The sequence below is a fragment of the Elephas maximus genome, chromosome 23, assembly GCF_024166365.1.
Source record: "Elephas maximus indicus isolate mEleMax1 chromosome 23, mEleMax1 primary haplotype, whole genome shotgun sequence".
Lineage (NCBI taxonomy): Eukaryota > Metazoa > Chordata > Mammalia > Proboscidea > Elephantidae > Elephas > Elephas maximus.
This window is the reverse complement of record NC_064841.1, coordinates 45,354,710-45,371,389: the sequence shown is the minus strand read 5'-3', so window position 1 is coordinate 45,371,389 and position 16,680 is coordinate 45,354,710. Positions and strand designations below refer to the sequence as shown.

Below are 16,680 nucleotides of genomic sequence, written 5' to 3'. Positions count from 1 at the left end.
CTCTCTTTTTATTTGTTTGAGTTGTAGGGTTAATGCTTTGGTTTGGGCCCATTCTTCTTTTTGGATGTATGCATTTATTGCTATGAATTGACCTCTGAGCACTGCTTTTGCTGTGTCCCAAAGTTTCTGGCAGGATGTGTTCATTCTCATTTGATTCTGTGCATTTTTTTATTCTGTCCTCAATTTCATCTATAACCCAGTAGTTTTGGGGCAAGCTGTTCTTCAGTTTCCATGTGTTTGATTTTTTTCCCTTGCTTTTTCTGTTATTGATTTCTACTTTTATGGCTTTGTGGTCATAAAAGATGCTTTGTAATATTTCAATGATTTGGATTCTGTTAAGGCTTGCTTTATGACCTAATATGTGGTCTAGCCTCGAAAATGTTCCATGTGCATTGGAAAAGAAAGTATACTTGGCTGCTCTTGGGAGAAGCGGTCTCTATATGTCTATGAGAGTAAGTTGGTTGACTCTGGCATTTAGATCTTCCATGTCTTTACTGAGCTTCTTTCTGAATGTTCTGTCTTTGACCAAAAGTAGTGTGTTGAGAAAGTCTCCTACTATTATTGTGGAACTTTCTGTCTCTCTTTTCAATGCTGTTAAGAGTTTGTTTTATGTATTTTGGAACTCTGTCATTGGGTGCGTAAGTATTTATTATGGTTATGTCCTCCTGGTATATTGACCCTTTAATCATTATATAGTGTCCTTCCTTATCTTTTGTGGTGGATTTTACTTTAAAGTCTATTTTGTCAAAGATTAATATTGCCGCTCCTGCTGTTATTTTTTTTTTTTTGAACTTTAGATGAACATTTACAGAACTAGTTTCAAATGAAACAATTAGTACACACATTGTTGTATGATATTGATTAACAATCCCACGACATGTCAGCACTCTCCCTTCTCAATCTTTAGTTCCCTATTACCAGCTTTCCTGTTCCCTCCTGCTTTCCAGTCTCTGCCCCAGGGCTGGTGCTCCCCTTTAGTCTTGTTTTGTCCCATGAGCCTGTTCAGTCTTTGGCTGAAGGAGTGACATCATTACTGAGCTGAAAGGGTGTCCGGGGCCATAGTCTCAGGGTGTCCTAGTCAGGTAGTGCTGCTGTAACAGAAATACCACAAGTGCATGGCTTTAACAAAGCGAAATTTGTTCTCTCACAGTAATGTAGGGTAGCGGTCCAAATTCAGGGCATCAGCTCCAGGGGAAGTCTTTTTCTCTCTGTCAGCTCTGGAGGAAGGTCTTTGTCCTCATTCTTCCCCTGGTCAAGGAGCTTCTCAGGCAGAGGGACTCCAGATCCAAAGGACGTGCTCTGCTCCTGGTGCTGCTCTCTTGGTGGTATGAGGTCCCCCTGTCTCTCTGCTCACTTCTTTTATATCTCAAGAGATTGCCTCAAGACACAATCCAATCTTGTGGGTTGAGTCCTGCCTCACTAACACAACTGCCGCCCATCCTCCCTCATTAACATCATAGAGGCAGGATTTACAACATATAGGAAAATCACTCAATATTGGGAATCATGGCCCAGGCAAATCGATACACACATTTTCGGGGGGACATAATTCAACCCATGACACAGGGTTTCTCCAAACTTTGTCAAGCCAGCAAGTCTGGTCTTTCTTTTTGAGTTAATTTTTTCTACAATTTTCTCTAGCTGTATCCAGGACTCTCTATTGTGATCCCTGTCGGTCCTGCTCTTTTTTGGTTGTTGTTTGCTTGATATATATTTTTCCATCCTTCAAGTTTTAAGTCTAAGGTGTGTCTTTTGTAGGCAGCATATAGATGGATTGCGGGGTTTTTAATCCATTCTGTCACTCTCTGTCTCTTTAGTTGTGTATTTATTCCATTTACCGTCAGCATAATTACGTATAGGTAAGAGTTTAGTGCTATCATTTTGATGTCTTTGTGTGTGTGTGTGTGTGTGCTGGTAACAGTTTTTTTTTCCACTTAATTTTTTGTGCTGAATCATTTTTCTTTATGTATTTTCTTTTCATCTTTGTCATTGTTTTGATTTTGTATTTACTGAGTCTTTATGATTTTTTTGCTTTTTATTTTGATGTGTAGGATTGCTAGTTTCCTTTGTGATTACCTTAATATTTACCTCTATTTTTCTAAATTTAAACCAAACTTTTATTTCTTTACATTGTCTTGACTTCCTCTCTATATGAAAGATCTATGACTACATTTTTTTTTAGTCCCCCTTTTTTGTTTCACTGTTGTCATCTTTTGCATATTGACATCTGTTTCCCTATTTTTAGTGTTTTAGCTTTGTTTTATTTTTGTGACTTCCCTATCTGGGCTGATATCTGGTTGCTCTGTCTTGTGTTCTAGTGGTGGGTTTTTATCTGATGTTATTGATTCTCTAACTGGAAGACTTCCGTTAGTATTTCTTATAATTTTGGTTTGGTTTTTTAAAAATTCCCTAAACTTCTGTTTATCTGGAAATATCCTAATTTTGCCATCATATTTGAGAGACAGTTTTTCTGGATATATAATTCTTGCCTGGCAATTTTTTTCCTTCAAGGCTTTATATATGTCATCCCATTGCCTTCTTGCCTGCAAGGTTTCTGCTGAGTAGTCCAAGCTAAGTCTTATTGACTCTTCTCTATAGATGACTTTTCGTTTATCCTTGACCACTGTTAAAATTCTCTCTTTATCTTTGGCTTTGGCAAGTTTGATTATAATATGTCTTGGTGACTTTCTTTTGGGGTCTACCTTGTGTGGGGTTCGATGAGCATCTTGGATAGATATCTTCTCAACTTTCATGCTATCAGGGAAGTTTTCAGCCAACAAATCTTCAATGATTCCCTTTGTATTTTCTGCTATTCCTCCTCCTCCTCCCTCCCCCCATTCTGGTACTGCAATCACTCATAGGTTATTCCTCTGATAGGGTCCCACATAATTCAAATAAGTTGGTGCTTTATCCTCAATCTCACTAATTCTGACTGCCATTGCCTCAGTTCTGCTTCTATGACTTTCTCTTAAGTTGCCTAATTCTGTTTGCTGTGGGTTCTTTCAGCCTATTAAATTTGTCATTATGCTCTCGTATAATCTCCTTAATTTCCTCTATTGCTTTGTGTGTTCCTTGGCTTGTTCTGCGTTTTGCCTTATCTTCCTGATCTCTTGAAGAGTTCTGTATATTAATCTTTTGTATCTGGGTTTTTTTATTATACCTCCAGTAATTCCAAGAACTTATCTTCCTCCAGAAGATTTCTTGATTCTTTGTTTTGGTTGCTTCCTGAAGCCATCACGGTCTGCTTCTTTATGTGATTTGATATTGACTGTTGTCTCTGAGCCAGCAATAAGTTATTATATTTATTTATTTTATGTTTGCTTACTGTGTCCTAGTTTCTTGTTTTTTGTTTTTTTTTTTTTTTTTGATATGCCCATATAGGCTGCTTGGGTGAGCTACTTTGATTATTGTGCCTTTGAAGCTCTCACATCCTATCACCAGATGGTTAGATCTGTTCCTACATATGTGAACCCAGGAGTCCTTTTACTATTCTCGTATGGATTCAGCTCAGGTATCCAGGTAGTCAATTACCAAGTCTGTGGTGCAAGAGCTCACCTACAGTCCTAGATGGGCAGGGGTGACTGGTGTGTGCACAGGTATCTGGGTGCAGTAGGGAGCCAAGCACTAAATAGGCAGGGGGCTGACAGCTGCCCCTGAGTGTCTGGAAGAAAAGCTTGTCTCATTCCCTCGAGTGAGTAGGTGGGTGGGTTTTGCAGCTGGACTGTTTGCTGTTGGCTATAAGGACTGGAAGGCCCCACTTATTCTTGGACCCCTGTCACAGGTGGCTAAGTGGTATGGGTGGAGCCACCAGTCCTCAGTCCCCTGATGTAGGTAGGTGAGGACCCTGCTTAATGGGCAGAGCAGTGTCAGATATCACGAACCTACCATTCCACCATATAGCTCATACAGTTGAAGTTGGGCTTCAGGTATATACCCTGTTGTACTGTGCTAATGAGGGCCTATGCTGTTGAAATGGGCCCACACAGGTCTACATAGGGGTGAAAGGCATTCACAGTTCACGGACTCCTTATGCCTGTGCCTAGGCAAAGGGGCTGTGCCTGCCCTAAGTTTATTTTTCCCTGTTTATTAATTGGTTCCCTCGCCAAGGCCAGGAGAATGGCTCAGGACACATGACGGGTCCTACTTCCAGCCCAGGTGACGCAGCAATCTCTGAAGCCAGCCCAGGACCCAGTACAGAGCGGGGAGAGGGCAGGTAAATGGGAGAGCGGTTTCTCCCAAAGGGGAGTATCTTAATTATCTATTGCTACTATAACAGAAATACCACAAGTGGGTGGCTTTAACAAAGAGAAGTTTATTTTCTCACAATAAAGTAGGCTAAAAGTCCAAATTCAGGTGTCAGCTCCAGGGGAAGGCTTTCTCTCTCTGTCGGCCTTCTCATCAATCTTTCCCCAGACTAGGAGCTTCTCTGTGCAGGGGTCCAAAGGATGCGCTCTGCTCCCAGCACTGCTTTCTTGGTGATATGAAGTCCCTCTGTCTCTCTGCTCGCTTCTCCCTTTTACATCTCAAGAGATTGCCTCAAGACACAATCAAATCCTGTATGTTGAGTCCTGCCTCACTAACACAGTTGCCACCTATCCTCTCTCATTAACATCGTAGAGACAGGATTTACAACATGTAGGAGAATCACACAATACCGGGAATCATGGCCCAGCCCAACTGATACACATATCTTTTGGGGGACATAATTCAATCCATGTGATAGGGTGTTTTGGGATCTATGCAGTAGGTAAGATGCATGTACTTATCTTTTGCCAGTTGAGCGTCGCTTTTCACTGGTTCTGGAAGTTTGAGTGGACTCTCCATCACTCAGTCTCTCCTGATGTGGAAAACTCTCCCTAAGTGCCGCTGCTTGCCTCACCATACATAGGCGATCCAGCCTGCAGAGTGCTGGTTCCTGCTGAGTCATGTCTGGCAACTCCTCGCTGCTTCTGAACCATCTCTCCCTCCCCCTGACACTCGGTCTGATTCCTCAACTTTGCTTTTGATGTTCAGAGCTCCTAGATGGTCATATATGATCGGTTCACTTGTTTTTTTTGGGTCTTTGTCAGAGGGCCCACAAGAAATGTCTGACTACTCCACCATCTGGTCCTGCCTCTTGAGGTTCGCAGTGATTCTTCATAGAGGCAACTTTGGACACCATCTCCAAAGAGGTTAATCTAATCTACTGTCTTCTTTTATGGACTTTGGTCAAGCATGCATTTTATAGCAAGGCTTAAGGGAAAATTGGGAATTGGGTTTACCACTTATATATGTGTTTTCACTGACCCCTGCTTTCCTTTCAAAATATCTGCCCCTTTCCTACTTAGCGTGACAATAAGCTGCAACCAGTCTACATGCTGACCTTTTTGTCTCCCCTCCTTATGCTGCTTCCAATAACAACAACACTACTGATATCAGCTGCCATTTATTCTGTGTTCATTATGTGCTAGGAGCCAAGCCTAGCACTTCACATACACTTTCTCTTTACCTTCCTTATGAAGTCAATGATATCCTTCCTCACTTTATAACCAAAGAACTGGAACCTCAAAGAGGTTGAGTTACCTGCCCAGTACCCACACAGCTAGTGAATAGTGAGACCAGAATTGAAACTCAGGCCTGTCTGACCCTTGCCCACTATACATACTTTCTGGAATGTTCTCACTACATCCATACCCATAGATGTTCTACCCATCATTCAAGTCCCGGCTTTAATGATCACTCCTCCTAATCATCACAACTGGAAATCATCCCTTCCTCCTCCATCTGCCTACAGCATTTAGCAGGCACCAGTCTCCCCCTAAAGGAATACTGCTTTATGCTTATAGCTATTAATATGTGTGACTTACCCCTCCTGCCAGACTCTCTGTTTCTTCAGAGAAGGGTCTAGGCCTTGTATAACTTCATATACTGTAAATTGCCTTGCATGGAGTAGGTATTTAGTAAATGTATGATGAATGACATGTGAATGAACAAAGGTCTGTCTCCCTTAAAGAAATAATAGATAATTATTGAGTGTGTATTATGTTTCATCACTGTGCTAAGTAATTTATATGAAATAACTCCTTTGTTTCTCACAAGAACCCAGTAAGATAGGTACTATTATTATTCCCATTTTGCAACCAGGGAAACCAAGTATAAGAGAGAGCTTCTCATTCACCATCACACAAAGCTAGAAATGACAGAGCCAGGAATAAAATCCAAGCAGTTCACCCCCAGAGCCTGAATGAACCTTTGACCACTGTGCTAAAATGTGCTTTTCTTTAATCCTGATCTTATTTAGGGCAGGGGGTGGGGGTTGGGAGGTTATTCTGAGATCTATATAGGCACATCCAAGGGTGGCCTCAAGCTAAACATGTATACCAGTATATGTCTCAGGCCCATCCACCTGCCTTTTCAGCATTCTTTTGCCACTTTCCCAGAACTCTCATCCTAGTGCTCCCCTCTGTCCCCTTCCCTCTCCCTCTGTCAGTCACTGAAAGGACAAGGTGTTGTTAAATTAAAACTGATGCCCTCCCCCACACCCATGCTGTATCCCCAATTTTCTTATTTATATATTCTTGAAGGCCTTCAAGATGTCAAGGATGAGGACATGAGAATCTGTTGGCAGAGTGCCAAACCTCAAGTCAAGCAGTGGAAGAGGGGGCCTGCCAATGGCCCCCAGTTCATATCCAATCAATCAACCCATAAACATGTACCCAGCATGTTAGCTAGTCATACTAATGGGCTCTTTCTGTCTTTCTAGGTGGTTTCATCAGTTTTAATGGTTCCTGGAGGGTCCAGGGCATCCTGGCCATGTCTCGGTCCCTGGGGGATTATCCACTCAAAAATCTCAACGTGGTCATCCCTGACCCAGATATCCTGACCTTTGACCTGGACAAGCTCCAGCCCGAGTTCATGATCTTGGCATCAGATGGCCTCTGGGATGCTTTCAGCAATGAAGAAGCTGTTCGATTCATCAAGGAGCGCTTGGATGAACCTCACTTTGGGGCCAAGAGCATAGTTTTACAGTCATTTTACAGAGGCTGCCCTGACAATATAACAGTCATGGTAGTGAAGTTCAGGAATAGCAGCAAAACAGAAGAGCAGTGAACCCTCCAAGGGTCTCAGCTGCCTTACACTAAAGGACTTTCAACACACTGGTCTGTTTTCAATGTAATGAAAGGTGTGGGAGTTAGGATCATCCATCCCAGGCATGGGTTTCCCTCTCCCTGGTGGTCTTAGATCTATATTCGGTGATGAACAGAAGGTGCTTTTGGCCAATGTATCTGAGAGGCTGAAAAATGGTTTCTTCATGTTTCCCCAACGCTTCATCCGATATTCAAAATATATAAATATATAGCTGTAGATTCACTTGTATGATGTGAATGGCGTAGGCGCCATATATCTCCCTTTGAAGGTTCTTTTAAGGATCCCTTGCAAGGTCTTCCAGGCATCAGACTTTGTGCCATCCCTTTGGAGGAGTGGGCTGGGCAAGCTTCCCAGAGCTACAGGATGCAGGCTGTAGAGTCACCTGTGAGTCAGAGGCTGACGTGCCAGCACCCTTTGCCAAGAGGCAGGGGTGCCCTGCGAACATCTTTGTCCTCTTGAGCCTGGATTTTCTGCTCAGCAGCAACCCAGAGGCAGATCTGGAATAGTTTCTTACTCTTCGGCTGCTCTCGGAGACTGAAGGAAGTGAGGATGGGAGATCAGTGGCAGCTGCCTTCACAGCAGAAATCACCCTTTTCCCTGGCTCCTTTTATTAGTTAAATAGACGTGCGTATCACCTGACCAGCCTTTGTGTGTTTATCCTAATCATGCATGAATGACCTTAATAACCTTTTGCTTACGCCTTACCTTATATAATCAAAAAACAAACCAAACTGTTCTGCCCCATAGGGTTTCCAAGGAGCAGCTGGAGGATTCGAACTGCTGACCTTTTGATTAGAAGCCAGGCTCTTCACGACTGTACCACCAGGGCTCCCCTGTGTAGTAGGCAGCTGTTGAACTTCACCACCAGACAGTTTTTTTGTCTTACATTACCAAGAAACCATATTAGGGGAAGTTAGAAAAAGCAAATCACAGTGGTGGTATTCAGCCATAATTCCTTCCACCCTTAAGGGTAGATAGAGGAAAAGAATGCTGAGTCACAGTGTTTGCACTAGAAAGGCTGAGCTGGTGAGGTTGCCACCCTGAACTGAGCTCCAGCTGCCAGTTTGTGTGTGTGTGTGTGTGTGTGTGTGTGTTTTCCTATCTTAGTATCTTTCAAGAGTCTTTCAAGCAGTGTTTTGAGAAGCAGCAACCTAGAATTGTGTCTATGTTCCTTGAAGCTGGATGCAGAGTTCCCAGCCACTGCCGTTTGAAATTTGGTGGTAAACAACTGGGACAAGCATTGGAAAGGAAAGGCAGTAGCCTTTAATATGCGGTTGCTACTTACCGTCCATACGAGGTACCTTCACTCAAGCAGATGTAAACTGGCCACAAGCCGCCTGCGGGGACACCTTTGGGCCGCATGTGTAGCGACCAACGCAGCCGGCTTGGAATTCAGGCACAGAACAGTATTGATGAAGCTGTCAAGAATTATTTTTGGCCCAGGCTTGCTGCTTTCCATTTCCTATTACAAAGTCATGTTTCCAATCTCAGTATTTTATAAATTAATTTACAGAAAATGCTGAGTTATCCTGTTTGCCTGACTGAGGCACCACAAACAACCAAACAGGATTTTTGTTGTGTTCGACCCCGTTCTGTCTGAAATGCCAGGTGTTCGCCGGGTTTCGCTCTTGGCAAGGTTATTGTGGTTACAGCTTCTGCAAGACCGGGTTCAGTCGCCCCCTACTGCGCAGAGTGGAGCTTTCCAGAAGCAAGTTCCCAGGGAGAAGCAGTTTACAGATGAGATTCCCTTGTGGCTGCGGAGGACTGCAAACCAAAAAAAAAAAAAAAAAGACCGTTGAGAATTAAAATTAAGCTTTCAAGAGCTCTGGTGGGACAATGGTTAAAACACTTGCCTGCTAACAGGTTGGCATCGAATCCACCAGCTGATCCTTGGAAGCCCTATGGGGCGGTTCTACTCTGAGTTGGAATTGACCCCACAGCAGTGGGTTTGGTTTAAGGCATTTTTATTATTCATTCATTATTTATTTATTCATTTTTTAGCCGTAGAATGTTCTAATACAAAACGTCTGCCACCACTTTAGATTTAAGCATTTGCCTGCTCAGAGACACTGAGCTTTTGGATTTATGCCTCTAGGGTGGAGAGTGGGGAGGGGTGTGTGGAAAACAAGAAACAAGTGCTGGCTGTGATCAGTGATGGGACACTTCACACCAAGGGGCCTGAGTTTGACTGGCAATTTAGGACATCCTGACTCTGGAGAGTTAACCAAAGCTACCGACTAACTGAAGTTCAGGAATAAGCGGTTTCAGCCCTTTTTACAGTACAGTCACTTTTCTTTTTTTTTTAGTTAATGCAAAAATACATAATACATAATACAAAGGAAAGACATTTTAAAATTCCACAATCATTTTAATTGTCTAAAATAAAAATAGTAACATTTTAGTGAAGATTTTTTAAAAAGCTATGAAATTAGTGTTTATTTACACTGCAATTTTTCTTAATAGATGGTGCTGAAGGCAGAAGTTGTATAACTTTACCTTTAATTGAGGCTCAAAAGGCATCTTCTAAATTTTGCTTTGTAGAATTAATTCATTTCTGACTGTCGCCAAATAGTGTATTTCCAAGCTCCCTTTCTGCCTCCTCCCCACCCAACTTTGGCTTGTAGATTTTTTTACAAGAGAGGAATTCTAAACAAAAGCGTCACGTTTTGATTAATAATTATGTGTCTAAAGTCAGGGTGCTTTGTTTCTTCCCAGCAGCCTCCCGGAGCTCTCCCTCCCTGACCCTTTTGCTGCTGTTGCCCTTTGGCAGACGTCACTCCTGGGGTGCCCTGTGGCCCATGCACTGCTCTGAGTCTCTGGGGATGAGTGAAAGGTTGAATGTTGCCATTAGGGAAGTTGATCTGAGAAGTTTGCATAAGAAACTTCCCTAAAAAAGCACTGCCAAAGCTTTGGAATTGTTGCCCGAGGCTTCTAGGACTCTCTAGCCCAAATTCACATTGCCAGTAATCCCCATGGTGCCAAATTGTGGGATGGTTTTTACAGTCTTTTAGAAATGAAGCTGGGAATGACAGCGTGTTTATGAGCCCCCAGCAAGATGCCAACCCCAGGCCTTCATGAATCACTGCTCTGCTGCTGATCCATTAGCAATCTGTACTCTTAAAATGGATTGGGATTGGGGTAGAGGTGGGGTGGGCAGGGAAGTTTTTTATTTTAATTCACTATATTTGCAATTCTTTAATCAAAAGAATAAACAATACTTATACAGAAAGCTCCAAAGCTAGTTCTCAAGCAAAGCCTGCATTTTTCATGACCAACTTGCCCAAGGTACTTAACTCTGAAGTCTCTGTTCTAATACAAGACTATACAATGTGTGCACATTACTGGTACCCAGTGGCTACATTGTATTCCTTGATGTGGATTAAAGATATTGGCTTTTTAAATCTTGTATATGTAATAAGAGTATTACAGAGAGCATTTTATAGAATGAAGGGACATATACAAGCTGGATAATTTAAAACAGGCCTTATTAGAAGCAAGTGGCAAACAGGACTGCCTGAGAGTGAGGGCATCATTTTAAGCCAATCTGAAGTGATCCTGGAAATTGTATGGCTCCTTTTGGAACAGATAAATGGGGTATCTGGCAACACATGAGGGAATCACAGGAGCAATCCCTCATTCCTTTACTGGGTGCACCTTTATTTTCCTGATTTTTTCTTTTTTTGGTGGCGGTGGGGGGTAGTTTCCAGATCTCCTAACTCTCTTACAGTGTGTCAACTCAAAAGGTTTAGGTTTAGAAACGGCAAGATTTCAATGTGTTTTTAAAAGCACAGAAATACTTTTGATGAGACTTGATTTTCCAGTGATTTCAGAAAAGCATTTTTTCTCCTTTTGACCCATCACTAGACTGAGCTTTGCTTGTATTCCCTGAAAATTGCCTTAGCACATCACACCAGCATTCCTGACGCAGCTCTAAAGAAATGACGTGATTATTAGACACTATGCTGGGGTTCATTTAATGGCATCTGCATTAAATCACTGGTATCTAGATGTCTGAGCTAGTTAGCTGCATCCTGCAGGAGTAATAGAATCCAGTGTTCCCCAAAACATGTTCCATAGAACACAAGTTCCAAAGTTGCTCTTCCAAATATAGGGTTCCAGAATCAAATGAGTCTGGGAAACGCATAGTGTTTTAGAAAGTTAGTGCGTACAAGCACATCAAAGGATCTAAATTAGATCCTGCAGGGGAAAACAAAACACACCACGTGTGTAACTTCAGTTAGCTTAGTGTTTTTAAGATTAATTTGACCACAGAAACGTTTTTTGAGTAATACCCGGTAACATTCCAAGGAACTTGTCTTCCACCAAACCCACTTTCAGAAATTCCGGTATATCAAAATATTGCCGTTTTCTCCTTCATTCTGACTCTTGTATATGTAATAAGTCATATGTAATATGACTCTTAGTAGTAGCAGTACAATTTGTAATTTAGAAGCACTAATCCTTTCACCCTGGTGGCGTAGTGTTTAAGCGCTACAGCTGCTAACAAAAGGTTGGCAGTTTGAATCCACCAGGCGCTCTTTGGAAACTCTATGGGTCAGTTCTACTCTATCTTATAGGGTTGCTGTGAGTCGGAATCGACTTGACGACAGTGGGTTTTGGTTTGGTGATCCTTTCAGCAAGAGGCTGTCTCGTTAGTAAAAGCAGTGTTAAGAAACATTATGACTTAACTTGACCAGCAGCAGCATCGCATTGATTGAGAACTAAAATTCATGTAGAATAGCAGAAGCCCAGCAATCAGTCAGTCTTCAGCCTCTCAACATGGTCTCCCACCTATTACATGAATAAAAAGTAAGAGCCTTGCATGGCTAGGCATTTCTCAAATTCATTCCAAGAGTTTTTGGTTGCTTTTTTGTGGTTATCTTTACTTTCTGGATTGAATCAAAATAAATATATTTTTACATTTCATCACTATGTCACAGTAAAAAGAAAAAAATGGTGGGGGAGCATGTTTGACTTTAATTCATTTTTAAATTTTTAACTAGATTATTAAAATTCTTCGTTATGTAGTAATAGAAATATAAACTTATTTACTCTGTTGTCTCCAAATTCAGTAAATAATTTGAGATCATTCATTTGAAGATTTCTTTCCCACGTCGCCTGCCTTTTCTGTTTTATGTTTATAGTTAGGTTGGCAAGGCATCTCTTGCCTAAAATGTAAGGTTTGACTTTTGCTCCATAATCATCAAACTCAGCCTGGGACAATATGTTTGGGAAAATATGAGAGATATTCCAAAATAATGCATGAAATAAATCTTTCAGAAACTTGATACACGATGAATTTAAGGTAAAGTCATTAAAATAAGATCCAATGTTTAGGAGCACACCCACCATCCAGATATTTTCCAAAACAGTAAAAAAATAAAAGTAAAATCACTTGGCCTAGATGGCAAATTGTGAAAAAGACAGTTGATAACACGAAGCTTCCATTAGCTATGTATTTATAAACAACATACTTTTTAATATGTAAATATTTTTGCTGATTCTTAGTAATCTTAATGCTTTGTTTATTACTCTTCATTTTTACCACTGTTAAGCTGGCAAACTGTTTAACTGGGGGTTGATTATGAAAATTTTTATGTGTTTAGTAATAATCACACCATCATATATAAAATCACCTTAATAAATTCAGTTTAAGGACTTTGAGGAGAGCATGTAATAACTGTTCGCTTTATCAAATCACCATAAGGCATTTTCACAATTCAGAACTCCACCAAAAAGCAAGCATTCATTAAAGGCATAAATTATATTTAGAGATGTGTTTCCATTAATTCTAGAAGTCCTGTAATCTGGCATTATTTAACCCCCAAATCCCATCTGACATTTGCCAAATCCAAATTAATCTGAAAAATCTCCAACGGCCAGCATCCCTAGCTCTGAGTGCTAAATAGATTACTGTAAAGGGTTCTGATAGATTATAGGTGCTGGGGCTGGGGGATTCAGGACAATTTGCCTGGGTCACTCACTGCCTCTGTAGGAGAGGGACTGTGTGTCAGTCACACACTCTCATCACCTTTTGTCATGAGGCAATTCAGAAGCTAAATGAGGTATCATGCATTATCTCAAAATAGTTCTACTTCAATTAGACAATCCGTAATTTTAAATGTGTTCATACAGAAGCTAAAGTAGTAGTAGTCAAGGAAATGGGGAGGGGCCCCTTTAGGTTATCTAGACATTAACAACGTAAAAAGTAGGTTATCCAAATTTTGGATTATCATACTTTTACCATACATGGCTTATATTTAATACATGTACCTGGAGCAGTAGAAGGCTGTTCTACTTTTCACTTGCTCAAGTAATTGTTGTAGTCATTAGTTGCTGAGGCTCCTCCTAGGTTCCGATCACTTTCCAAATCCTGTACATGTTTTTGCATTTTTTGAGGAGGAAATAGTCCTTTTTAGAATTTTTAAACATAGTAAGATAGACTAAATTACCAATTGACCTTCCATTTTAAACCAAAACTCGTTGTCGTCGAGTCATTTCCTACTCATAGCGACCCTATAGGACAGAGTAAAGTGCCCAAATAAAACTCAAGTCCGATAAACACAGTCAACAGCTACAACTGAGAGAGAATTTTAACTTACCAGCGTGAATACCTGTTTGTCCTCAATCTAAAATAGACAATCTGACAAAAACAAACTACAGGGTAGTTTAATGTTCTTGCTTCTTAGAGAGTTTTCTAATCTATATAATGCAAAGGGTCATGTTTGCTCTAGTGAGTAAAAAAAAAACTAATCCTTAGATGTGATGGTGCAGTGTTTGGCTGCTAACCAAAAGGTCGGCAGCTTGAATCCACCAGCTGCTCCTTGGAAACCCTATGGGGCAGACGGCAAATGGGTTTTGTTTTTTTTTAACCCAAGAGAATGATGTCTCTTGGGTAAGTTTTAAATTCCCATCTGTCTTAGTAGATGTAAGACAGTGACTGCTTAGTGTAATGATGAATAGGTATAAATCTTGTTAGAGGAAAACTAGAGCCATGGGACATTAAGCAAGAATACTCTCACTGATTTAGGTTTCAAGACTACAACCAGTCTTTATGTATTTATCCTCTTGATTACCTTTTCATCTCAGGCATATATTCAGAAAATGAAATAATAAAAATGAAGAAAACCCATTACTTTTGCTTCTATTCTAGAAAGCAGTATTTGCCCTTCTTAATTCATGTGAAATACATGTTCATATTGAAACATTAACATCTACAACATCGTCTTTTGGTTTACTCTTCAATTACTAAAGCAAATAGTTTTGATTTATAACACACTACTTCAAATCAGGTCACAATTCATTATTTAGTAATGCCTCAGCATGCCTATGGATGGCCAAAGAAAAAGAAAAACAAAGAAATTTTAGTGTGCTCAGAAGAGTGATTATTCTTTTATTGAGATAAACCTGGAAAATAGTTATTAAACAGTTCCAAAATACGTGACGTGAACTATGTTCATGTAAATTATTCCTATGTACAAAAGGTATCCTTTTAAAAGCATGATTGCATTTATAACATTTTAATCCTACCCTAAGAACAGATTTAATTGGGAAAGTCACTATTTTTGTTATATGTAAGACTGCTTGTATATTTTATTGTCTCATTTATTTAAAAAAAAAATTTTTTGAGCACCTACCGCTATCAGTCAAAATCGACTCAACTGCAATGGGTTTGGTTTTTTGGTATCGTGTGCCAGGTACTGACTGCTCTAAGCACAGTGTATATAACCAGCCAGTTGCCATCCAGTCAGTTCTGACTCATGGCAAGCTCTTGTGTGCCAGAGTAGAACTGTGCTCCACAGGGTTTTCCATGGCTGATTTTTTGGAAGTAGTTCGCCAGGCCTTTCTTTTGAGGTGCCAGTAGGTGAGCTCAAACCTCCAACCTTTCAGCTGGCAGTCGAACACGTTAACATTTATACCACCCAGAGACTCTATAGTATAAGCAAAAACCCCTGCCCTCTTGGCCAGTGGGGCCCTCACGGATATTAAAAAAAAAATATATATATATATAGCATGAAAATTGTTATTGTTCAAGATTTCTGGTTTTAAACTGGTGTCTTAGCTACCTAGTGCTGCTATAACACAAAAACCACAGTGGATGACCTTAACAAACAGAAATTTATTTTCTCACAGTTTAGAGGGCTAAAAGTCTGAATTCAGGATGCCGGCTCTAGACAGGCTTCCTGTCTCTGTCGGCTCTGGAGGAAGGTCCTTGTCTCTTGTGAGCTTCTGCTTCTGGGCAAACTTCATGTGGCTTGGCATCTCTCTTTCCCCATCCCTGCTTCCTGGCTTGCTTGTTTAATCTCTTATATCTCAAAAGAGGTTGACTTAAAATACACCCTACACTAATCCTGCTTCATTAACATAACAAAGACAACCCATTCCCAAATAGGATTATAACCACAGGCATGTCGTTGTTGTTGTTAGGTGCCGTAAAGTCACTTCCGAATTTTAGTGAACCTATGTACAACAGAAAGAAACGCTGCCCAGTCTTGTGCCATCCTCACAATCTTTGTTATGCTTGACCCCTTGTTGTATCCATCTTTTTGAGGGTCTTCCTCTTATTCGCTGACCCTCCACTTTAGAAAGCATAATGTCTTTCTCCAAGGACTGGTCCCTCCTGCTAACATGTCCAAAGTATGTGAAATGAAGTCTTACCATCCTTGCTTCTAAGGAGCATTCTTGTCGTACCTCTTCCAAGACAGACTTGTTCATTCTTCTGGCAATCCATGGTACATTAAATAGTCTTCACAAACACCATAATTCAAATGCAACAACTCTTCTTCAGTCTTCCTTATTCATATTCCAGTTTTCATATGCATATGAGGTGACTGAAAATACCATGGCTTGGGTCAGGCTTACTTTAGTCCTCAAAGTGACATCCTTGTTTTTTAATACTTTAAAAAGATCTTTTGCAGCAGATTTGCCCAATGCAATTCATCCTTTGATTTCTTGACTGCTGCTTCCATGAGCACCAGTTGTGGATCCAAATAAAATGAAATCCTTGACAACTTCAATATTTTCTCCATTTATCATGAGTTTGCTTATTGGTCCAGTTGTGAGGATTTTTGTTTTATGTTGAGGTGCAATCCATAGTGAAGGTTGTAGTCTTTGGTCTTCATCAGTAAGTGCTTCAAGTTCCCTTCACTTTCAGCAAGCAGAGTTGTATCATCTGCATATTGCAGATTGTTAACGAGTCTTCCTCCAGTCATGATGCAGACATAATAGAGAGTGAAAATAATCTTGCCCACACCCAAGTAAACTGTGTCAGATAAATCCTCTTGTTACTAGGTCACCAAGGATGGGTGGGGAGATGAGACATGAGGCCTCTGTGCATGAGGGCGGGTTAGCACTGTCCTACTGGAACCCTCTACTGAAGAGGGACAGCAGCTATGCAAAGGCTCAGCAGTTGTACACTCAAAGCCTGTTTGTCTCTTCCCCCAGGATTCTTCCAGAGAGAGTGGAAAATTACAGAAAAGGAGAACAGTGAAGAATGGAAGCATCTCTCCAAGGCCTATCTTTATTTTTGTTCCCAAAGGGCTGTAGAGAGAA

General features: G+C 40.8%; 1 protein-coding gene across 4 annotated transcripts in view; it reads left to right on the top strand.

Moving 5' to 3' along the window:
- The window catches only part of PPM1L (protein phosphatase, Mg2+/Mn2+ dependent 1L), a 576,223-nt gene extending 563,635 nt beyond the window's left edge, over positions 1–12,588 (top strand). For all 4 annotated transcript variants that reach the window (XM_049867572.1, XM_049867573.1, XM_049867574.1 and 1 more), the window contains one exon: positions 6,743–12,588. In XM_049867572.1, coding sequence (XP_049723529.1) covers positions 6,743–7,089 — 347 coding nt within the window. In that variant the 3' untranslated portion in view covers positions 7,090–12,588. The remainder of the gene's footprint in view (positions 1–6,742) is intronic.
- Positions 12,589–16,680: the final 4,092 nt, after the last annotated feature.